General features: G+C 42.5%; 1 protein-coding gene across 1 annotated transcript in view; it reads right to left on the reverse strand.

The window, feature by feature from the left end:
- LOC103188164 (trans-2,3-enoyl-CoA reductase-like) overlaps positions 1-26,113 on the reverse strand; it is a 108,938-nt gene continuing 82,825 nt past the window's right edge. Inside the window, exons 6-11 of the mRNA XM_042338951.1 lie at positions 22,279-22,394; positions 14,561-14,666; positions 11,946-12,000; positions 2,818-2,903; positions 1,391-1,436; positions 1-128 (exon numbers count right to left, since the gene is read on the reverse strand). Coding sequence (XP_042194885.1) covers positions 1-128; positions 1,391-1,436; positions 2,818-2,903; positions 11,946-12,000; positions 14,561-14,666; positions 22,279-22,394 — 537 coding nt within the window. The remainder of the gene's footprint in view (positions 129-1,390; positions 1,437-2,817; positions 2,904-11,945; positions 12,001-14,560; positions 14,667-22,278; positions 22,395-26,113) is intronic.

Below are 26,113 nucleotides of genomic sequence, written 5' to 3' on the forward strand. Positions count from 1 at the left end.
CTACAGGATAAATGGGATAATGGCAGCTCTATATACAGGATAATTCTTAAAATGTTTGCGATATTTGAAATGCTTCCTTTGAGCCCACAGGCTCAACTGGAGTGATATCATCAGAGCAAAGACAGCAACTGAAACAAAAGAGAAAGAGTGTAATTATTGGCACATATATCTTAACCTCCTGTATCAACCATACAACAACGGAAATGGAGACAATGGAGGAGGCTAGTTTTCCCACTGTTTGGTATTTGCTCCTCCCAGAAGTCATAATAATAATAATCCTTGCATTTAATATTCCAAACAAACAGTCATTCCACTTCACAGTAAAACCCTGTGAAGCACTTTCAGACATCTCAGTAACATAAGACAATCAAATACAAGGATTACTATTATTTTTACGAAATTTCTGTGTTAGTTATCCAATCCAATTATTGCTAATAATTTGCAATGCAAAATTGAGTGTTTTTTTCACGTGGAGTCCTGTAGCTCAGTGGTTAGAGCACTCGCCTTGCAAGTGAAAGACCTTGTTCAATTCCCGGCAGAGCGAAACCTTGGGCAAGTTTCCTAACTCCACATGCCTGATAATGATTCCTCAAGAAAAAAATAATATTTTGGTCACATCAATCCACAACTGTTTGCGGGACACTGCTGTGCACAATTGGCTGCCACGTTTTGCCCACAAATATACAGTCAATTCACTTTACAATATATTCTGTGAAGCGCTTTGAGATTTCTAGACGACGTGAAAAGCGCTATATCAAATGCAAGGATTATTATTAAGCGTCTTATCATGTCTGAGATAATAATAATAATAATAATAATCCTTGCATTTGATATAGCGCTTTTCACGTCGGGAGGACGTCCCAAAGCGCTTCACAGAACACACTGTAAAGTGAATTGACTGTATATTTGTGGGCGAACGCGGCAGCCAATTGCGCACAGCAATGTCCCACAAACAGTCGTGGATTGAAAATGACCAATTTATTATTGTTTTTGGTTTTTGGAGGGATTATTATTAGGCTCTGTGTGGAGTAAGGAAACTTGCCCAAGGTTTCGCCCTCTGCCTGGGATTGAACTCAGGTCTCTCGCCTCAAAGCCCTTCACAGAATATACTGTAAAGAAACTAATTCCCACAATATAATCTGCCATGCACCCTAATCCCAATTCCTTACTCTTTCTTTGTAAAATAATATTAATTGTACACTGTAATACACCACCCAGCCAAATCATTCCATACTCTAACAACCCTCTGGGAGGAGAAGCTCTTCAGAACCTCTCCTTCCACCTCACCCCAATCCCATGTTATAATGTTAAATTCATGCTGTTCATGAATTCAATTCAAATTCAATTGTTCCTGAATAACCCGCCTGAAATCAGTGGCTATGTCTCTTACCCGGGAGCGTTTGTGTCATTATTGTGAAACTAATCCAGGTTCCCATCTGCAATGAGGAGAACACAGAGTTTAACTGATTTTGTAACATTGTCCAGGTTTAATCAACTAGTCCACAGATAATCATAGTGAATCCACTAACTGCTGCATTGAATAATGTGTTGCATTTACTGCCATTAGAGAAATTGCACATGAAGAAACAACTGTACTTCTCATGTTGAAATTACTTTCATGAAAAGCAATTTTCTAAAAGAAAAGTTCATTTTAAATCCGATCAATAAAGTGGAGCAGTAGATATAATTGTAACTTTTGAAATTAAATGTGTGAAAAAGCATAAAATTGCTTCACGATTTGCATTAGAAAGGAGTGTGATGTCTGTTTTTTTTTAAAAAAAGGATACAGTCTATGTGATGGTTACAAAGACTGAATGTGACAGGAGTGACCCTGCCTTCTGCTGTTTCCAATGATGACATCCAAGAAGCAGGGCCTGCAGTGTTTGACTTGTGAATCAAGACCTTTGACCTCGAACACCAAGATTCCATATTCTTGAGATTTTATTTTCCAAAAAAAAATTGGCAGTCAAAGGCTTCAACACCACTTCTTGCTTGGGTCCAAATCCCTGAATGTTCAGCGCCTTGGGACATCCTCCTGATGTGAAAGGCACCTACACAAATGTCATTTTGTATTGTATCTGACTTTGCAGGGTTCAGTATTGAGGGTGATGTGCGGGGAAGGAGGATATATATCAGACATGATACAACACAATTTATATTCATGTTTCGCCTTTCACATCAGAAGGACATCTTCAAAGAACTTTACACTACTGACTGTGACCCAAGCCAGGTCACGAGAGCTGAAGATGGTGGGGAGTTGAACAATGACCAAAGGCAAAGAAGTCTTGAAAGTGAGGGGGAGGAGGAGGATGAATCGGTTGGAGACACACTATGATGGAGTAAAGGAATGGAAACTGAAAGCTCACCCGCCAATGGTGGGGCGGGTTAGGGTGAAGAACATGAAGCAGGTCCAGTGAAAGCTGGAATAAGGAGCTACCAGGTTAGTAGGGTTGCAGAAGATCACAGAGCTAGGGTGCGGTAATACTGTGGAGGGATTTGAAAGTGATCAATAATAAATGGAGCATAAAAGTGGTCCCAATATAGCTCTCACCACTATGCTTACTATCAGTTATTGGCACTTGCCCTCCTTGCAGAATTGCCCAGATTGTTGGCCAGGACACAGGGAGGAATTTCTCTTTTCAAGAAGGAAATGGGATCTTTGAAAAGTCAGATTAGTTTAATCCGAAGAACAGCACATCCAACAATGCAGCATACCTCCAGCATTGCATCGGTGTGTTAGCTTAGACTATGCAGGGCTTGAACCATCCGACTCCAAGGCAACCTCTCTTGTGACCACATATTAAAATAATTAATTACCTCATACGTGTAGTTAGGGCAGGAGACAAGTTTGAAGAGCCACGTGAAGGGGTTGTATGTGGCTCTTGCAAAATGAATCCCAGAACCTAGAAGTAAACAAAGCAGATAGAATATTGGCATTGGTAGATGTAATAATCCTAGCATTTTGATATAGTGTCTTTCACATCTTGAGGAAGACTCAATATGCTTCACAGGATTCACAATAATATTCATAATAAATAATAATTCTTGCGTTTGATATAGCATCTTTCACATCAGGAGGGCATCTTAAAACCCTTCAGCATATACTGAAATGTTTTGTGACTATGTAACTGGTAGGCAAATACAGCAGCTAATTTGTTTACAGCAATGTCCCATAAACAGCCATGAACTGAATGGATCAACTTTATTCGGGGCATTGTTGGGCAGGACACTGGTAAGCAAAAAACCTCCTCTCTTTTTGAATAGTGCCATGGGATCTTTAACATCCACCTGAAGAGTTAGACAGGACCTCAGGTTGACATCTCATCTGAAGTGCTGCACCCAAAGCAATGCAGCCCACCTCCCATCACTGTACCGGAATGTCGGCCTAGACTATATAAGTCTCATGTCCTGATGTGGGGCTTGAATGCACAACCTTCTGATTCCAGAGGCTGACATTTGTTCACCACTCAACCATTGTACACAACTGAATTATCAAAATGTGACACATTTGGAGAAACACATGCCAGACAAAGCCTAAAACTATTTCCTTCTGATTTATTTGATCTTTGCCACTAAATCTTATTCTAATTGATGCAGTGTGCATGATTATTGTATATTCTATTAAGTCACAAAATAACACTCTTTAATGGCTGTTTATTGTTATTCAGCAATTTACATTCCTTTAACTTTGCCCTGTATACCTTGTATCTGTCCTGAAATTGCTCTAAATCGATGTCCTTTTGCTTCTTACTGTATTGATGCATCCTAAGGTATTGTTCTAAAGGGTCACATCTCAGTTAAGACATCATCATGTGCAAGTAGTGCTTTAAAATGAAACTTTCACATACCTGTTTTTTGCATGTGAACCAAAGCAATGTTTATAAAATAATTTCCAGCTTCACAGACCTAAGAGACAGAATTATTAATATTGTGGTTAAGAGATTCACCAATTAATGATTAAAACCACATTTGGATTTTAATGGGTCTGTCGCACTTTCCCCATGCATATTAGTCTAATGAAAATACATATAACTTTCACTGTCATATCTGATCAACTGTTAATTATAAAAAGAGAGAATGTGTCATAGTAAGTAATGAGATATGAGAAATAGTCAATTGAGGGTCCTGGGTTAGTTCCCTCAGGGCATGTGATACCTTCCCCATTGTGTATATATATATATATATATATATATTGGATCGCTTTTCCAGGGATAATAATTCCTTCAAAAAAAGTGAATAACAACAATTTGGTCACTCAATCCCCGACTGTTTGTGGGACACTCCTGAGCGCAATTGGCCACTGCCCCACAAAATACAGTATACACTTTACAATATATTCTGTAAAGCGCTTTGAGACGACTCAAAGACGAGATAAGGCGCTATATCAAATGCAAGGATTATTATATTATATGATTATTTATATTATTATTTATATTGTTCCACCTCATTGTTGACTTTATCAAGATGAGGAACGTTAGTGTTTGTAAGTGGAACTCTATCCTATTGTGTGAAGCCTGTATAAACATGTAACACCATGGACTAGAAAATTGGCCAATTCCCGGTCATTTAAGAAATTGTTAAAAAAAAGTGGTTCCTACTTAAAGAAATTTAAGTACAAAAACAACTTCACAATATATCTAATGTTTCACACATCTTTCCTCTGTTACCAGCAATGTGCAGGTCGTTGATAATTCATGCAATCAATGTCCTCTCTACCTATGGCCAGGGCTTCCTATGCTTCTGTGATCTCTCTGTTACCTTTGACACTGTTGATTATTCTATCCTTTGGCCACCACCTCGCCACCTTGTTAAAATAACAAAGAGTATTTTCCTAAATCTTCCAGCACCATGGACAATCTTACCATGAAATCAGAGATTCATAATACATTTAACAGCCCAGAAATAGGTGATTTGTCTGTACTAGTGCCAGCTACTTAACTGCAGCTTTAACTCCAATTTCATTTCTATGATTCTTCTTAAATGGATCTGTCTGACATGGATTCAGGGGCTGCTGATGATTTTTGCAGTTTTCTTCCATTTTGTTTTCATATGTGAAATATTTTTTTCTGGATGAAACCATGTCAATCTTGCAAATCTGAGCATTTGAAAGTAAAGTTACAACAACAACAACTTGCACTTACATAGTGCCCTCCACGCAGGTAGGGTCTCAGGGTCTAACAATGGCAGAGCCTGACTCCAAAGCAGGGGGAAGGGGGAGATGGCCATAAGCATGGACGACCAGGAAAGTCTTCAGGCGAGACTTGAGAGGGAAGAGAGAGGTCAAGGTGGAAGGATTGAGGGAGAGTGTCCCAGAGTTTTAGGGCATAGTGGCTGAAAGCACGACCTCCGATGGTGGGGCGGAGGATGCAAGGGACAAGCAGGAGGCCAGTGCTAGTCGAGTGGAGGCACCGGGTGGTGGATTGGGGAGTGAGGAGGTCAGAGAGATAGGGAGGTGCCAGAGACTGAAGGGATTTGAACACGAGTGTGAAGATTTTGAAGTCAATCCAGTGATAGGGAGCCAGTGGAGCCTGGGCCAGAACTGGTGAGATGTGAGTACGGAGTTTAGTCTGGGTTAGTATGTAGGGGGCAGAGTTCTGAATGAGCTGGATCGTTTGAGTGGTGGAGCTGGGGAGACCAGCGAGTAGTACATTGGAGTAATCCATGCAGGAGGTGACAAACGCATGCACAAGAGTTTTGGATGCATTTGGGGTAAGGTACCATCAGAGGCGGGCAATGTGGCGGAGGTGGAAGGACCGGACATTGGGGAGGAAGGACAGCTGGGGGTTAAACCGGATGCCTAGGTTGCGCACTGGTTTGGTGAGTGTGAGGTCCAACCACGGAGGTTGAGAAGTTTAGATCCGCAAGAGTGAAGACGTTGATGGGAGCCAAGGAGTATGGCTTCTGTCTTGGCCACATTCAACTGCAGGAAGTTTGTACTACAGGCCCTGATAACTGTCAGACAAGCTGATAGAACATTGAGGGACCTGGAGTTGGTACTGGAGGAGGCAAAGTACCCCCAAATTAGCTGTTTGGATGCGATCTGCAGTAGATTTGGGACATCCTCCCAATCTGAAAGGTTCTATACAAATGTAATTTTGCATTGTATTTCTTCCTCTGGGGAACTTCTCTCAGCATTTCATAATGCCAGCCTTTTATCTTTCCATCATTAAGCTCTTTCTTAAATAATCTGACTTCTGTCACCCAATCTGATAAACCGCTGATTACCTTCTGTGCGAAAAAATGTACTCCTAGTGCCCATTCTAAAATGACCCCTGACCCTCTGAACTTGTGCCCTGTTGTCCTGCATGCAGTCTTGGAATATCTGAAAGTGTTCTCACTTTATCTTCTCAATCTCATTTTGTATCTTATCTTTTCGGCCATAAAATATCCAGTCGATTCATTTTACAGTATATTCTGGGAAGCATCTTGGCGACGTCTCAAAGACGTAATAAGGCACTATATCAAATGCAAGGATTATTATTATTACTATATGCATCTACAAGGTCTCTTCTGCAACATTTCTTTTCAAGGATGAAGGACCCCCTAGTTTACCTAATTGCTCCTGATAGCTCATCCCTCTCACAGTGTTTGTGTCATGTACCATCTGGCTATTTTTATTCATTTCAGGGTCACCTTAACATGGAATAGAATGGAATGTGCACTCTCTCCCTGTAAGAGACGCATCCTACTTACCTAATTCTGGAAAGTATTAGGTTGGCAAGAGCATGCATTGGGGTATTCCTGGAGTCTAACCAGCTAAGACCACATAGCTTGACATTCAGAGACAAGCTTTATCACTGTTTGTCCAGCTAGGACCACCAGACAAGGCCCAAGCAACTTTGGCTTGCAGGGTTAATAGGAGCTGAGTGGGATGATTCCATGTCCCCAGTTAATGGTCTGCCCTCCCAAGTCCTGCCCATGAGCCAGGCTGGCTGTGCTCTCTTCAGCAGAGTTTAGATTATATTGCTTATGCGGAGCAAAACAACAGGGCAGACTTGATGGGTCAAATTCTGCAGCATTATATGATTCTGCAATGGAGGTTCTAAGTTAATGTACCTTAGTTCCTGGTGGGCATGGGATAATAGCACAGAAACTGTGCTGCAGTAGTCAAAGCAGCACTACAACAGCAAAATTACATTTGTATTGGGCATTTCACATCGGGAGGACATCCCAAGATACTGGACAGTGTACAGCATTTCAGACCCGAGCTGGGGTCAGGGAGGGAGAAGGAAGGGGAGGGGAAGTGACAGATGGCATGGTTGAAGAGGAGGGTTTTGAGGCGGGACTTGAAGGAGGCTAAATTGATGTTCTCAATAAGAGAGGTCATGATTAGTGTGTATGACTAATGGAAAATTCTGGGAGTTAAGTACAGGGCCAAGCAACTTTAATCTGCCATCTATCTGCTCCAAACTCAATCTGGGAGTACTTGCGGCTCACAGTGACATTCAAAGGTAAGGAAGTATTGACATTCAAAGGTAAGGAAACACTGATACAGCTCACCTCGATGAAAGGAGATACATTCAAAGGAACAAATAGTATCTTTACTTCTGTCGTCCTGGTCGCAGCCTGATGCCGCTACCGAAACAAGCAATATATAAAAGTTAATAATAATCCTTGCATTTGATACAGCCATGGATTGGGTGACCAAATTATTTTTTAAAAGGGATTATTACCCCTGGAAAAGTGAAGAGTTCCTACTTACTAGGCAAACAGAGGCATGTGGGATAAGGAAGCTTTTACCTCAGGTTTCGACCCGCCCACGTTTGATAACCCGGGTCCTCTCGCTTGCGATGCAAGTGCTCGGACACGACTCCACAAACCACAGGTGCTATGAAGTACATTCAATGGTAAGCTTTTAAAACTATGGTCCATATTATTTAATCAAATAAACCTTGGACTCACCAGAACACTAATCACGGCTGGTATAATTTGCTTGGTGCCAAAGCCTAGGAAACAAAATATACAAAATAATCTGTGATTTCCAGCATGCAATGTAGGCAACTGCAATCACTTTGATAAACTAGATGAACCTTTCTGCTTCTGAAGATTGTTTTCCATTTTGTAATCAGTTTTCCAGCAATTTCATAGTATCCATTTTTTAAAATTACTATAATTCCCAACCTTCCTTCTGGATGCAGAGCAAATAGGAATTTCTTGCAAAATACCAAATTAATGTAGGTCAGAACTATCCCAGGTCACTCAGAAACACAATGCAACAGGTAAAAAAGGTTCATATCTTCAAAATCTGCTCTTTCGCAACCTACTTTACAGAAGGCGTTTAAGGTCTGTTTAAAATCAACAGCTTTTCAAAGTGAAAGAGTACCAGGTGAAACATCTTTTTGAAGAATGAGCTTCATTTACTAAATAGCACTGTCACAGACCTCAGTGATCGAGCAAGTCTTAATAATAGTTGCCAGAGGAATTGACTCTGACAAAGATGTAATCTTTATTCGAAGCAACAACAACAACTTGTTGTTTTCAATTCCAATCCTTTCAATTCCTATTTCCCACTTTCTCCCCATATCTTTTAATACCCTGACCTACCAAAAATCTATCAACCTGACTCTTTGAAGGTGTGGATGGATCCAGCATCCACTGCCTTTTTGGGGAGAGAATTCTAGATTTCTACCCCCCTTTGAGTGAAAAAATGCATCCTGATTTCACTCTTAAATGGCTTGGTTCTAATTTTGACTATGCCCAATTGTTTTTGGATTCCCCCACCAGAGGAAATAGCTTCTCTGTATCTACCCTATCAAATCCCTTTAGCGTCTTAAGTACCTCAATCAAATCATCACTCAACCTTCTATACTCAAGGGAATACAATCCATGTTTAGGCAGCCTTTCCTAGTAGCTTAACCCTTTTTAGGCCTGGTAACATTCTGGTGAACCTGCACCCCCTTCAGGGCCAATATATCTTTCCTGAGGTGTGGTGCACAAAGTTGAACATAGTACTCCAGATGAGTCTGACTGACCCCCTATACAGAGCCCTTCACGCCAGACGTCTAGGAGGTCTTCAAGTCGTGGACTTACCACTCAGTAAACAGAGGGTGTAGAGTAAGGAATCTTGCCCAACGTTTCGCCTTGCCCAAGAATCGAACCCAGGTCTCTTGCTTGCAAGGCGAGTGCTCTAACCACTGAGCTATAGGACTCCACTGTGTTCCTAGCAACAAGTTGTGGACACCACACTTGCATTTGAAACTCAAGCCTTCTCCAGAAAAGCAGACTGCTTTGGAATGTATTCCAGAGGTATATTTTTATATTTAAATAAAGATTTTAAGAATATAAAAAAGGATGACATGAGATAAATTCATTTGATTCCCCTCAGCACTGCTCTGTCTACAGATCATGGAGCTCTACTCAACTCATTTTTTTAAAATTCTGTATAAATCATTCTCACAATCGTAAAAGTTTTTGAGCAAAATATTTTCACATCCTTATTATCTATTTCTAATCGTGCTATCCTTCAGTCAACAGTACCTTTTCTTCCCTCACCCTCATGCCAGCAACCTCAACAGCACAGAAATAATATCTGTTGATGTTTGATCATCTTGTTCTACATCTATCCTCATTAAGCTTCAATCACACATTAGCCAGATATTTTGCCTACAAATATACAGTCAATTCACTTTACAGTCTATTCTGTGAAGCACTTTGCGACGTCTAGAAGACGTAAAAAGCGCGATATCAAATGCAAGGATTATTATTATTTATTATTTGACAAGATCAGTTTGGATGTGGAAGAACTTTCTTATTCAGCATCAGATTGTTTTGTTGAGTTTGTTCCCATATGCGAAAAAAACATTTTTACTAATCTCTGGTCTCAGCAGACATTTCTTTCATTTTAAAACAAAATCATCTGTATAATAATCCTTGCATTTGATATAGCGCCGTATCACGGCTTTGAGATGTCTCAAAGTGCTTCACAGAATATACTGTAAATTGAATTAACTGTATATTTTGTGGACGAAATGCAGCAGCAAACTTTGCATAGCAGTGTCCCACAAACAGTCATGGATTGAGTGACCAATTTATTATTATTTATTTTGGAAGGAATTATTACCCCCGGAAAAACGATCTGCCAATCGACTAATAACCGGGTTCCCACTTACTACTAGGTAAACAGAGACGTGTGAAGTAAGGAAACTTGAACAACGTTTCGCCCTGCCAGGAATCAAACCCAGGTCTCTCGCTTGTGAGATGAGGCTCTAACTACTGAGCTACAGGACTCCACCAATAATACCTACCATCTTTTTCTCACACACACTCCAAATATCATCATACAAGTGGCAATTCATTCTCCCTACTCTGGCCTGACAGTCCAAAGCAAACCTCAAATGTTAGTCTGCCCCTTGTATGGTGAACATATCTGACGGCTTTCTGAAAGAGCAATCAGCAATCTGCCCCTTCCCTTTAGTACACAGATCCCAGTCTATAATTAGCTGTTACATTGCCAGCTGTAGAAACCTGGAGAAGCTCATCTTCCATTTATTGCCTTCCCTCCCTGCAAGTTATCCCATTGCCTACATTCAATGTTTTCCCATGAAGATGCCTGAGATTTGAGAATACTTGTCTTATTCCCATACACTTTTAAATAAAATGCACTGATTTCCGGTGGAGTTCTGCAATAAAAAAATAATTTGGTCACTCAATCCGCGACTGTTTGTGGGCAATGTTGTGCACAATTGGCTGCCGTGTTTTGCACGCAAAACATACAATCAATTCACTTTAGAATATATCCTGTGAAGCGCTTTGAGACGTCTCAAAATCTTGATAAGGCACTATATCAAATGCAAGGATTATTATTATTATAAAGAATCCAAACAGATGAGGAGGTCAAAAGAGGCACTTTAGATTATAGATTAAGAAACTACAGATTACACCATAGATTAAGATGTGAAACTTGGATCATTGCTGTCCACACAGTCTGAGCTGATTGACAGGTGAATTTACTCCAGTGCAAATAAAGCCACTGTAAAACAAAATTGCAGTGTTTCTTAATGCATTCCTTCTGATAGTGCAAAGGATACATCATAAAGCCTAGATTTCACCCCCAGCATACTCCCAACTACATTTTATGTTTCTGTGCCACAATTCTGGCAATCATGGTTTGAACACTCTCTGGACATTTGTAATGATCACAACTTCATTCCCCTTTAGTGCTGAACTCCTCTCCTTTTAAATCAGGACAGCTAAGGTCAGGTTCCAAACCAATGCAATGACGTTAACATTTTTTATAACATTTCACAATTTATGAGTCATGGATATGTGGGGAAAGGAAGAGCGAGGCAAGGAGCTATGGTTCCATCCCCTTGTGAGTCAATAAGATATTTATTCACATGGTTAATTGTGCTCTCTGAGAGGGGTCCTGATGAAGGCATTTAAAATCATGAAAGGAATCGAAAATAAATAAGTGGGCATAAATAGGTTGAGGAGCATAAATTTGAGGTAGGCAGTAGCAGATCTAAAAGGGAATTTAGAGGGAACATCTTGACACAGAGGATATTGAGAATGTGGAAGTCACTACTAGTTGGAAGCAGAAAGTATCAATATATTTAAAAGGAAACTCGATGAGAGACTAGGGTGGTAGATGGGATTAATTGGTGGAAGTTCAAATTCTGACGCAGACTAATTGGACCAAATGGTCTGTTTCCATTATGTAGACCATGTGGCTCTATATGAGTACAGTAGAAATGTCTATGTGATACAGTAGAAATTTCTCTCCATTGTTATTGCATTTTGGGTCTCATGAAATGATGGTTCAAAAGACTTATTTACAACAAACACAATTGTTGCTGTGATATCCTGAAGAATTAAATATTGTTGTCTCAGGGAACTAAAAACCTTTGCAAAATCTAACACAGAACATTAAATTGAATAACAGTTTCAGAGTGGTCAGTTCTAAATCATGCAACGAATATTATACCTACAGGGAGGTATTTATAGAGGGTGGTTGATGTAATAGGCCATCCAGGTAGTAAATCCCCAATAAAACACACAGCCCTGTGAACAAAAACAATACTAATAATGTTAAACATTTTCGATATATTTCAGATGCTTTTGATGTGAACTCGCTTCTTTAGATATTAGGTTTGGGAATACTTTGCCAATGCTGCATAAAAGGATGAAAAGATTGATGCAATTTACGAGACTTAAGGATTTCATTTTAATTGTTGAGACCTCTATTTTCATCTGTCAATATCAGCAACCATTGGCAAATTCCTTTGACACATTTCACTCATGGGAGGGGAGGTAGAATTGTCCCATTTATTGGCTCTCATGTTATAGCCTGCAATAGTAATTTTCTCTGTGTAGTTAAACCTGTGCTCAAATTTTGAGAGCTTTATCAGCAGTTAACATTCACCATCAGAAAAGAATACATTTACATTCTAGACCAGTAGTGGCCAACCTTTAAGGTCAGCCAACAAAATAAATGTTCTTGATTGAATAATTCTCGATTTATGCCATAAACATGATATTTTATGCAAAATCAGCTTTGATCAGTACTCAAGATGCTACCCCATGTGAATGGCACCATATAATGCAAGTTGTTATTGTTATTGTTGGTGTATCTGAAGAGTTCTAAAGAATGGATATAGAAGTGGGAGGAAAGGAGTTCCAACACAAACCAAAACAACGAGATTACATTTGTACAGCGCCTTTCACATCCGGAGGATGTCTCAACGTGCTTCGCAGGATTTATTGTAAAGTTTATTGCTCTATATTTGAGGGGGAATACGCAGCGCATTTGCGCATAGCAATATCCCATGAACAGCCATGAAACAAATTACAAATTTTATTTGAGGGATTGTTAACTGGGATCCTGCAAGAAACTCTCTTCGCTTTTCAAGTAGTACCATGGGATCTTTAATGTCCACCTGAACAGATAAACGGGTCCTCAGTTTAACATCTCAACCGAAGGATGGCACCTCCAACAATACAATGCACACCCAGCACTGCATTTTAACCATTCCTTTAGCAAAATAGGATAATCCTGATGGCTTCCTATTAACACTATTCCAAGTTGCTTCTGTGAGATGACCCTTATGTACCAATTTAACACCATACATCAAAGATAAAGGACTGTTTTATCTTTACTGCTGAGCGATATGATAAAAAATGAATATGCCTCAATTCACCTGCAATGAATACACTGAACAACATCATAACGCTCTGTTTCAAGTACAAAGAGATGACCTGTTTTTTATGTGAAGAAAGATAATAAGTCTGTACTTTCTTTTGTAACAAGAAAAGAAGCCTATGTGTAATAAGGGCGATGTAGAAGTGCAGTCTGCCCTCATTTCTTTTGAGAGGTTAGCTGGATAACTCCTTTGGGAAATAAAAGGCAGATTATACTACCAGCTCCAGCCTTGCATTATCTCTTCCACCTGAGCCCCTGTGCTTTACTCAGTATCACCACTGTCCTCTGGAGCACTACAATGTCATTACTGATTTGTTGAAAAACAAGAAGTTAAAACTTCGTCTGAGGCATTAAGATAATAATTTATTGAAACTGTGCTCTGCTGCGTGCGCAATTTAATCGGTTCTAGATAATAAAACATTGATGAAAGGAATAACATTGGATAACATTGTGACTGAACAGTAAAACTGTGTAAAAGTATGATACAGCAAAACTGGATGAGGCTTGTTTTTAAAGAAACTTTGAGAAACTAAGGTGAAGGTTTCGGACCTCTCGTACAGCAGAAAAGATTTGAGGTAATAATCCTTGCATTTCATATAGTGCCTAGAACTAGTCAAAGCTTTTGTAAAGTATAGTGACTTTATACCTGCAGGCAAACAGCACGGTAATATGCCACAAACAGCTCTGAAATTAATGTTCAATGTTTAATCTAGAAGATTGTTGGCCAGGTGAAACTCCCTCGCTTTCGAATACTGTTAACTGGATCTTTGGCATCCACCTGAACAGGTAAGGGTTGGTTTAACATCTAATTTAAAGGACTTAGATGACACTCTGACACTGCAGTACTCCCCCAGTTTAAATTTGATCCAGAGCCAAGTGTGCTTCGAACTGAGCCGGGCTGACTCAAGAAATACCCAAGGTAGTGGTGAGGTGATTGTTAGCTTGCCATATTTACTCCAATCTAAGATGGCTTGAATCTGAGGCAAAATCAGATTTTAGATGGTGCAAGAGAGGGATGAAGAACTTTACCACAATTATAAAGCCCCATCATTTTGGAGGTAGTAAATAAATTGCACTCATTTTTAAGGTACTTTTTAATGCTAAAGTCTGATCTCAGTTCGAGTCAATACAGTATTCTAGGCAGGGCGAAACCTTAGGCAAGTTTCCTTACTCCACACGTCTAATAATAATCCCTCCAAAAAACAAAACAATAATAAATTGGTCATTTTCAATCCACGACTGTTTGTGGGACACTGCTGTGTGCAATTGGCTGCCGCGCTTCGCCCGCAAATATACAATCAATTCACTTTACAGTATATTCTGTGAAGCGCTTTGAAACGTCGAGAAGACATGAAAAGCACTATATCAAATGCAAGGATTATTATTATTTAATAAACCTCTTGCAAAACTGTTGAAACTTACCTTTAGCATATTCTTCAGTGCTGTGTTTCCATTGGAGAAGTTGTGAACAAATAGGGTCTCCAGGAGTTGCTTAGCATAGTGAATGGAGTGACAGATACAAGCCAAGCTGGGAGGGAAGCAGAGAGAGACAAATGTAAGAGTAATTTGGAGTGAAGGTACATTGATTAATGAATAATGTGCAACATGGAAACAGGCCATTCAGACCAACCAGTCCATGCCACTGCTTATACAACAACAACAACAAAATTACATTTTACAAATTACAGCGCCTTTCAATTTGGGAGGACGTCCCAAGGCGCTGGACAGACAGAGTTACAGACCCGAGCTGGGGGTCAGGGTGGGGGATGGTGGAGGGCGGGGGGGAAGCAGGGAGATCAAAAGCATGGTCGAAGAGGAGGGTTTTGAGAGGGTCTTGAAGGTGGCATGGAGGGGGCGAGATGGAGGGACTGTGGGTTGGAGTTCCAGAGAGTGGGGGCAGAGTGGCGGAAGGCCTGCCTGCCAGTAGTGGGGCGAACAAAGCGGGGGACGTGAAGCTGGCCAGAGCCCGCTGAGTTGAGGGAGCGAACAGGATGGTAGGGCATTAGGAGGTTGGAGAAGTAGCAGGGAACAAGACCATGGAGGACTTTGAAGGTGAGGACCAGGATCTTGAACTGTATCCTCTGTGTGAAGGAGTTGGGCAAGTATGGGGGTGATAGGGTCACAAAGCCTAGTGCAGAAGAGGATATGGGTTGCAGAGTTCTGGATGATCTGCAGCCTGTGAAGGGAGGAGTTGGGGAGGCCGACAAGCAGTGAGTTTGCATAGTTGAACCCGCGATGTAATGAAGGTGTGTATAAGGGTTTCGGCGGCCTGCAGTATGAGACAGTGTCGGAGCCGGGCGACGTTGCAGAGGTGGGGGAAGGCAGTGGTGCAGATGTGGGGTAGAAAGGTTGGTTGAGCGTCAAACAAGACCCCAAGGTTCCGGACTGGCTTAGTAAGGTGGAGTGTGCAACCATGGATGGTGATGCTGTCAGCGCCTGAGGTGAGGAGGCGCTGACGGGAGCCAATCAGGAGAGCCTCGCTCTTGTTGACGTTCAACTGAAGAAAGTTAGCTCTCATTCAGGTGTTTGGCAGATATTCTGTCAAGACAGCAGTGGGAATCAAGGGTGAAGGCAGAGAGTAGAGTTGGGTGTCATCCGCATACATGTGAACATTGACTCCATGTCTGCGGATCATGTCACCAAGAGAGTATAATATAGATATTGAAAAGGAGGGGACCAAGGACAGAGTCCTGAGGAACACCGCACAAGATGGTCCGGGGGCTACAAGAGAAGCCGTTTCAGGAGATGCAGTGAGAGGAGAGGCAGTGAATGAGGATAGAGTAGTCGACGTTGTGGGGAGGTTGGAGATAGTGCAGTAGTTAGGGAGTACAGAAGGGTCCAGGGAGGTTTTTTTTTTTTTTTTTTTTTTAAGTACAGGAGTGATGACAGCATTTTTTATTGGGGTGGGAACAGTACCAGAGGACAGGGAGAGGTTTACAATGTCAGTGAGTAGAGGGGTAAAGAAGGTGGAGCTGAGGGATAAGGAGAGGGGTAGGGATGGGGTCAAGGAAACAGATGGTAGGTTTCATATGGGTTATGGTGGTGATGAGAAAGGAGGGGGAGACAGGTTCAAAGATGTGGAGGGAGAGATGGGTAGGGGCTTGTGGGAGGAGGAAATGGGGAGGGGGTAGCAGTTGGAGAGGCAGCTGAGTGGATTCCCTCAACTTCGGATTTGAGCAAGTCCAGCATCACCTTGCAGTTAGCATTTGAGGTGAGGATGGGTGAGACATGATAGGGTGGATGGAAGAGCTGGTTCATGATGGAAAAGAGGAGCCTGTGGTTGTCCTTGGCCTCCAAGATTGTCTTGGAGTAGAATGATGAGTTTGTGGAGGCGAGGACAGAGCGATAGGATTTCACATGGTCCAGCCAGATCTGTCAATGGACAGTTAGGGTTGATTTAAGCCAGGCGTGCTCAGCGGAACATGCCTGGGCTTCAAGGGAGCGGAGGTGGCTGGTGTACCAAGGTGATTTGCATGAATAGGAAACGGATCGGGAGGAGAGGGAATCGAGAGTGGAGGGAGCTGTGGAGAAGAGTGATGGAGGAGGATAGGTCATTGCGGGAGGATACCCAGAGGGGAAGGAGTTCAGATGACTCCAAGGCAGCAGAGAGGGACTGGGGGGGAGATACTTTTCCAGCGGCAGTATGAGATGGGTTGGGTGGCAGTGGGGAGAGGGATTGAGGAGTTAAGGGAGGTGAAGTGATGGTCCGAGATCGCTTTGTCGATGATGGTGAGGTCTGAGACAGTGAGGCCCTGAGTGATCACCAAGTCGAGGGGGTGACCGCGGACATGGGTGACGGAGTGGATGTGGAGGGAGAGATTGAGAGAAGAGATAAGGGAGGAAAAGTCAGCAGAGGTAGAACAGGACGGGGTGAAGTGAAGATTGAAATCGCCAAGGATGAGGAAGCATTCAGAGCAAAGAGAGAGGGAAGATAGGAGGGTGGAGATGTCGGGGATGAAGGTGGGGGAGGGCTTGGGCGGGGCAGTAGGTAATAAAGGATAAGGTACTCAAAGGAGGGGCAAGTTCCAGAGGAGTAAGGGGATAGGCCGAGCGGGGACCAGGGGATGAGAGCCACATCGCCACCATGGCGGTTAGGTCGTGGGGTGTGATGGAAAGTGTAGCCGGGTGGTGTGGCCTCAGTAAGGGGGAAGGTGTCACCTGGCGTGATCCTGGTTTCAGTGAGGGCGAGAAAGTCAATGTGTTCATCGACGATGAGGTCTTGGATGGTATGTGTTTTCTTGGAGACATTTTGTAGACTGATGCAGAGGGGACAGTCGGTGTGGGAAAGTGGAAGGTGAGGTGGGGGAGGAAGGGGACTGCCAGGGAGGGTTGAGATGTGGATCAGGGAGGAGAGGTTGTCCCCCATCATCGGGGACCGGTGAGCTATGCGGCGAGAATGGGAGATGGGGCAGTCAGAGTAACTGCTGTTGGACAGCCAAAGGGGACTCTCATACTCTCAGAGTATTTATACTCACATGAGGGAGGACAGATTTGCAAGGCTATGGGGAGACAGCGGGGGAATGGGATTGATTTGGGTAGCTCTTTCAACGGTACAGGAACAATGGGCCGAATGGCTTCCTTCTGTGCTGTATAATTCAATGATTCTATGAGTCTCCACTCTTTCCTTAAGACCGACTTTGAGAGGAATAGAAAGGTATGAAAGGGATCTCATACCTTTCTATTCCCTTCTTCCTCATGTGTACAGTTTTCAAACATTTTACAAAGGTGACCTGTTGACTCAGGAGTATAACCAAAGGTATTTTTATTCTTTGAGATATTACATGACTGTGTATAATTATTTGTTATTGTCTGTGATGTTGGAAATATTATAATATACAGCTTACAACCTCTTAAATTTGTAACAACAATGTTACATTTGTATAGCACCTTTCACATCCGGAGGATATCTCAAAGACCTAGGAGGCTGAGCTGGGGGTTGGAGGAGCTGAGGAAGGTAACCAAACGTGTGGTTGAACAGAAAGGTCTTAAGCTGGGCATTAAAACTGAGGAACTGAGGGGGCCTCTGGGATAAAACTCCACAGAGAGAGGGCAACATGGCTGAAAACTCACCCACCAATGCTAGTTGTACGATGGGTAATTTTAAATTTAGCTTCATTAGTGGAAAGAACTAGCATCTAACTAGTTAGGTTAGATGTTTTAAGGAGTTAGGCTAGCAAATACCATTAACTTACGGGAATGAATGGTGACTTTTGGGAAGGAAAATAAATTGTGAGAATACAAGGTAAGTTAGTTGTATTAAAACATGACACCAGAGAGGTATTTGGGATAACTGGTGGATCACTGAAACTATGAGTATTATGAGTTGTGTCAATAAAGAGGACAAACATTACTCTGGGGTATATAGCTGGAGGAATAGAGCATGATTCATAGATACAGCATGATTTACACTTTCTCGCTCCCTCTCTTTCTCTCTCCGGGCTCCAGGCTATGTGAATCTCTTTGAGATGTCCTTCCAACGTGAAAGGCATTATATAAATGCAAATTGCTGTTATTGTCGTTTGTTTTGATTATGATTAAGTCCACAACTTCATCATAATCAAAACAAATGATTGAGCAGTCACAAAGATGTGCCTAACCTTTCTCATTGTACAACCTCATTTAATTTGTTCGAAATGATTGAGATGGATTTTGTTAGTCTGCAGCTTTTTAAAATTACATTTGGTAAATGCACATTGGTGAGAGTTGATTTGGCTGGTTTATGCCATGCTCAATGCATTAGTCATTTTCAATTGGCAGTTACCATTCAATTTAAAAAGTGATTGAGGATTGAAAAACTAATATATAAATAATTGCAATAATAGGCCTGAACACAATAGTAACTGCAAGAACACATGATGGTGTTCCATTGTATACAGCATTTATACCTGAATGCACCTCATTGAATAACAGATAAGCAACAATTGCTTCAAGAACTCTTCCTCATCTATGTGCTCCCTCTCAGCGATATCATTCTCAAATACAGGGTTAACCATATATATGGGGGTGACATCCCCATATCTACTTTTCTTCATCCACTCTTGATTCCAGGTCCATTGATGTTCTAGTGAACATTCTGAGACTTTGCCTAGTGGAAAGGGTGCTATATAAATGTCGCCATTGCTGTTATCTGTCAGACAGCAATTTCCAGCAACTAAATTTAGACAAGACGTGGGGCATCTTTCTTGGCTGTCAATGCCTCCTCACTTCTGCCTCTTACCTCCACAACCACCTGATCTCTCCAAACTCAATGAACCAGTGCACAACCTTGACGTCTGATTTGATGCTCAGCTCTCCTTTATCCCTCAATATGAGGGATAAAGGAGAGCTGAGCATCAAATCAGACATCTCTAAACCCAAACTGTTTTCCTTCACCTCCGCAACATTGCCCAGCTCCGATCCTATCTCACACCAAATGCTGCCAAAACCCTTTACCACATCTTCATTAGCTCTCACCTGAACACATACAGCTCCACCATCCATAACCTCTAACTTATCCAAAAGCCACTCCATGTGATTGACTGGAGAAAACACTGTTGTGGATGCTTACGCAGACTATTACTTCGTGAGAGAGTTATTACTGTTGCAGCTGGGACAAAAGCCATTGTGCAAGAAGTGGATCCTTAACTGGAGGGCACTGTCAACTTAGCTCAGTGGCTAGCACTTTAGCCTCTGAATCAGAAGTTTGGGGGTTCAAGCCCCATCTCGGGGACACTCTCTTAAAACGATGAGAGTGCTGCATTGTCCGAGGCTCCATTCATTACAAGAGGACACATCATTAAAATAAGAACTAGGCCAGATGACAGAAAGAACTGATGTCAGGAAACATTTCTTCACACAGGGGGTTGTGAAGATCTGGAATGCTCTGCCACAGGAAGTTATCAAAGTAGAATCCATAGGGATATTTCAATGAGAGCCAGATGCTTGTGCAGTAAAGGTATTAAGGGCTGTGGTGAAAGGACAGAGCATTGGGATTAAGAGATCAGCCATGATCTATTAAACTGGTAGAAAAGGTTTGATTGGCTGAATGGCCTCCTCATGTTCCTGTTTTTCTAAATACATAAGGAGCGATGAAAGGCTCATGAGCAATAAGTCACTCATGTTCAGGGACCAGATCAGTCCCTGACTCCCTCAAAACTGCCGTCATCACCCCCCTCCTGAAAAAACCCTCCCTAGATCCCTCAAATCCCAGCCATTACCATCTTATCTCTAACCTGGCCTTCCTCTCAAAAGTTCTAGAACGCGTCATTGCCAACCACCTTCACGCACACCTCTCCTCCCACTCCCTCTTCAAACCCCTCCAATCCGGTTTCCTCCCTGCCCACAGTACAGAGACTGCGCTTGTGAAAATCACAAACGACATCCTCTCTATCTGTGACCAGGGCTCCCTCTGCCTCCTTGTCCTCCTGGACCTCTCCGCCGCGTTCGACACAGTCGATCATGCCATCCTCCTCCACCGCCTTTCCTCCGCCATCCACCTCAGTGGGACCGCACTCGCCTGGTTCGAGTCCTACCTCACAACCCGCCAGCAGTACATCTGCACAAACGGCTTCTCCTCCTGCTCTCACCCGGTCACCTACGGGGTACCCCAAGGATCCATCCTTGGCCCCCTCCTCTTTCTGATCTACATGCTCCCTCTTGGGGGTGTCATCCGCAGACATGGGTACACTTCCACATGTATGCAGATGACACCCAACTCTATTTTTCCACCTCTCTTTGCGACCCCCAGTCCCCTGATGTTCTGTCAGCCTGCCTGTCAGATCTCAGGGGCTGGATGAGCGCAAATTTCCTTCAGCTGAATGTTGACAAGACAGAAGCCATACTCTTTGGCTCTTGTCAACGTCTAAAATCTCACGGCTCTCACCTCCTCCACCTACTCGACCTCCCCCTAAAACTTTCCAAATCCGTACGCAACCTTGGAGTCAGATTCGACCCCCAATTATCCTTCCTCCCCCACATCTGGTCCCTCACCAGCACCACTTTCTTCCACCTCCGAAGCATCGTCCATCTCCGCCAATACCTCTCCCCAAAAGCCGCTGAAACCCTGGTCCATGCCTTTGTCACCTCTCACCTGGACTACTCTAATGCCCTCCTCGCTGTTCTCCCATCCACTACCATCCATAAAATCCAAATCATTCAAAACTCTGCCGCCCACACTCTCACCCGTACCAAACTCCGTTGCTCGATCACCACAGGCCATGCTAGACTGCACTGGCTGCCTATCCCAGAGAGGATCGTTTTCAAGATCCTCACCCTTGTATTCAAGACCCTGCACTCCTCTGCACCTCCCTACCTCTCTGACCTCCTCTCTCCTCAAAACAGTACCCATTTCCTTCATTCCTCCAGGTCTGGCCTCCTCCTCGTCCCCCAAGTCCTCCACTCCACCCTCGGCGGCCGTGCCTTCAGCCACTATGCCCCGAGGCTCTGGAACTCCCTTCCTCATCCCCTTCGCCTCATCTCCTCTCTTCCCATTTTCAGGTATCGGCTGAAGACCTTTCTTTTCGACCGTGCCTTTGGTCACCTTCCCCCCCCTCCCCCTGGCTCGGTCCCGGGATCCGTTACTGTGAAGTGCTCCGAGTTGCCACCCAGCGTAGAGGGTGCTATATAAATCTAAGTGTTGTGGTACTCATAATGGCTTTCCTAGAATGCTCATTGTACAACTTAAAACATTCATCCATCTCTTTGATAATATCTTTGATAATCAACAGGTATCCAAGTATTTTATCAAGCAAAATACTACATGAAACATTAAGAGAATATTCTTACACCAATGTCTACAAAAAGTGGCTTTTAATAATAATTATCCTTCCATTTGGTTTAACGCCTTTCAGTTTGGGAGGATGTCTAAGCACTTCACAGGATTTAAAGTATAAAGTGGAGTGACTGTAATTTATGGGCAAATGTTTGTGGGTTGTGGCTTCATTCTCTGAGGATGACCATGACCCAATGGGGAATAAACTGGTCAAAACAAACAAGGAAAGGCCCCCCAACAAGGAATGCCTATTAACAATGCTTAAGAATAAAAATTAATGTAGATCTATCAAAAAAATCCCAAACATCAAACATCAAAACTGTCTGTTAAAAATTCTTCAAAAATGTCAGTTTGGGAAGGTTAGAGAATCAGAAAAAAAGAGACTACTTACTGCACCACTGAGTGACGGCTGTAATGGTTAATATCCTCCACATCATACAGATTTGGTAAACGGAAATAAAACAACAGGTAGATAAAGAGAGGTCCAGTGTATTCTGTTAGAAATACCTAAAAAAAAGGTAGGTATTTCAGCTCCATTTGTGATGATTCAAGAATGATTCCCTTAAGAAAATCTGTAATAACCCTTGCATTTGGTATAACACCCTTCACTTAAGGAGGCCATCTTAAAGGGCCTATGGCCTTTGTCCACTGAAGTATCAATGGCTAAAGTTTTTCTTGGTCAGCTGGGTTCTGACACATGTGGAAATCCATCACCATGCTTAAGAGTATCCAAACTGTTCATTCATTCCAAAATTCATTCATTCTAGTGGGTGCTGTTCTCAGTCTGAGGCATATGATTGATACAGAGTTTGGTGGAACTTTCACTGATCACCTATCCCATTCTAAAGCTGACAGGTGGCGCTGATACTGGATGCCTAGAATTGGAATTTTGTTTTATGAGCAACTTGAAGATTATAAAATTCAACAAAATGTAACACGACAAACAGGTTTCAGTCAGGCTATGTTGTTAGCATTCACCTCACTGAAGGTTGTGGATTCAAGCCCTTGTCAAACCTTTGAACTCATGTTAGTTTCCCCTGGTGTTCCAGCCAACAATCTCCCACATAAAATTAGTAACTCAACTTCATGGCTGTTTGTGGGACATTGCTGTGCACAAATTGGCTTCTTTATTCACCTACAAATGACAGTCACTAAACTTCACAGTTAACACCCATGAAGCACTTTGAGACACTTCAAGCACTTGGTGAGGTGCTTGTCTAAATGCAATTATCGTTAACTACTTGTTGAATTTGAAGAAAGAATCTAAACTTGGAATTCAGATGATCAAAACAAAATTAAAGATTTGTTATGGTATTTTTCTGATGTCATCTGAGACCTCCAATTAGATCAGGGTCTTGTGGATCACTGAGAGAGATCCACTATTACCTGTGTAATCAGATTTCTCCCATTACAAGTTGTGTAGAAGCATCACTATGTCAGCCAAATATTTATAAACAGTACCAAAATGTTAATATTTCCAAGGGGAATAAGGTTAATATAACAAATTGGGAATTTTTAAAATCAAACATTATCATTAATGCTGTAATATTTCATAATATTTAGTGAACCAGCTGCATTCTGGAAGAACATATCATTTTCATGCAGATTAATGAGCACACTCACAAATGACCCAGTGTATGAAGGCTGAATTTAAGTGTATTTATCAACCTAAATTGTCTTTCTTTTGCATAATTCAGTCAACTAGGATCATTTATTACTGCTAAAAAAAACACACAGGGAGTGCCACACAATATTACCTCCCTTTAAACCTCCTCTTCCTCCAACAATCTACAGGCTTCTAAAAGTCAAGCTGTTATCATCCAACTCATCTCCTTTCATCTGCTACTCTTAAATTTGGGGTGTCTATGCTGTTAATTTAATAAAATGAATTCCAAAAACATTGGCAACCTCAACTATTCATAACTTTGCATTAATATGGACTATATAAAAATAATTTACCTTTGCCACACAGATAACATGGTCTTAGTTACTTTTTTGGTTGTTTTCTTTGTCTTAGGTATCCTTTAAGCCAGATGTCACACCAGATGTTTGTGATTGGGTTTGTGACACCAAGCCACTTGGATGTGAAGGCGTTCTAGAGAAAATGTTGTTCTCACCTCCTGCCTCTAACCTTTCTCTGCCCATCACAAACTCTCTGGTCTTTCTTGTATTTTATCAATGCTCCTCTCTCATATCCTCCCAGACTTCAAATTAGCTTCCTCCTTGCATCCTCACTCTGGAATAAAAACTACTCATAATTCAATTTTTACAAGCACTTCAAAACTGTGGAATCCTTCTCTCCCTCAGTCTTCTTTCCTCCTACAATTCAAAATGCTAAGCTTGGCATCTTCCCTTGACAACTATGTACTTTGGTTTACAAAAAATTACCTTCACCACACAGATAACATGTTATTAGTTACTTTTTTGGTTGTTATTTTCTTTGTTTCACATATCCTCGTTCACACTGCTTCTTGATCTCCCCTCCTGCTCTTTCCCACCTTGGTGGTGTTCCATAGTGTGGGCCTTCAATCTTTGCCTAGGTTTCTAGTTTAAAGAAATATCTGGCAGGATCAGGCTTGGAGGGGTGGAAAGGTTGCACTACTATTTTCCAGCTTTGATCAATAGATCTGGGGAAAAAAAAGTTTTCAAGCATACACAATTACTCCTTCAAATGCCAGCAATGTGCAGATATGCTCATGCTGCGTGGCAGCTGTTGCCAGATAGGAACGTTTAAGAGAATGAAGACGACATATCTTTTTCTCTTTGTATAAATGGCTTTGCATAGCATTGTGACTTTAATAGCTGGCACAGCTAGATACGCCTAGTGATGCAATTTGTCAGAGGTCACATGGAGATTTTGAAATGATTTTAAATAGCAGTGAAAGATAATCACATTGCTCCTCTTCAAAACTGTTGGTTGCTTTCCAGCTTCTGCAGGTGATTTTACTTCTGTTTTGTGTCATTGCATTGTATTACCGCTGCATCACTGAAGAGATGTGTCCAATTAGAGTTCCCCTCACACTGAGGGCACAAACAGCTAAACCTAAGCAGAGCTGTTACAAGACCCAGATTGCACAGTAACTGAACTCTGATCACCTTGAGGGAAGGTGTTTCATTGAATTAAAGTGTTTCATTGAACAGGTCTGTTCATCACTTGTGTGTTTGATGACCAATGGGTCCTGTCACCTACAACAACAACGACAAGATTTCATTTATAGAGCATCTTTCACGTTGGGAGGACGTCCCAAGGTGCTGGACAGTTGGGTCGGGACCCGAGCAGGTCAGGGTGAGGGGAGGGAGTAGAGAGGGGAGTTGAAGGCACGGTCGAAGAGAAAGGTCTTGAGACCGGCCTTGAAGGAGGAAAGGGAGGAGGCGGCGAAGGCACTGGGGGATAGAGTTCCAGAGCCTGGGGGTTGAGAGGCTGAAGGCCCGGCCACCGATGGTAGGGCGGTTGGGGCGGGGGATGTGGAGCAGACTGGAGCCAGACGATACGGACAGGTAAGTAGGGGGATAGTAGGTCGGAGAGGTAGGAGGGAGGAAGGCTGTGAATGGACTTGCAGGTGAGGAAGAGGATCTTGAATTTGATCCTCTGGGGGATGGGGAGCCAGTGGAGGCGAGCGAGGGTGGGAGTGATGTGGTCCCGAAGCCTGGTGCGGGACAGTACACGAGCTGTAGAGTTCTGAATGACCTGCCGCTTGTGGAGGGAGATGCCGGGAAGGCCGGCGAGGAGAGAGTTCCCATAGTCCAGCCTTGAGGTGATAAAGGCGTGGTCCAGAGTTTTAGCAGTGTGAGGTAGTGCCGTAGTCTGGCGATGTTTCGAAGGTGATGGAAGGCGGTGCCAGTTGTGGCGCGGATATGAGGAAGAAAGGACAGCTCAGGGTCGAACAGAACGCCGAGGTTCCTGATGGCCTTGAGAGGTGAAGAGTGCAGCCTTGGATGCTGTTGCAACCTTGACCTACTAGAGGAATGTTGCTACTTTTGAGCTAATATACAACACACCCTTGTACACCATGACCTTGATTCTGTGGTGGAAGGTACCAATTGGTACCAATGAAAAAAAGACGTTCTGCTTAATTTTGCCCACAAATATGCAGTCTGTTCTGGGAAGCACTTTGATATATTGAGAAGATGTGAAAAAGCGCTACATCAAAAGCAAGGATTATTATTATTATTTATTATAACTTATACTTATGCAGCACCTTATTGTGTTGAAACATCTCAAAATG

This window comes from Callorhinchus milii, unplaced genomic scaffold, assembly GCF_018977255.1.
Source record: "Callorhinchus milii isolate IMCB2004 unplaced genomic scaffold, IMCB_Cmil_1.0 Scaffold1, whole genome shotgun sequence".
NCBI lineage: Eukaryota > Metazoa > Chordata > Chondrichthyes > Chimaeriformes > Callorhinchidae > Callorhinchus > Callorhinchus milii.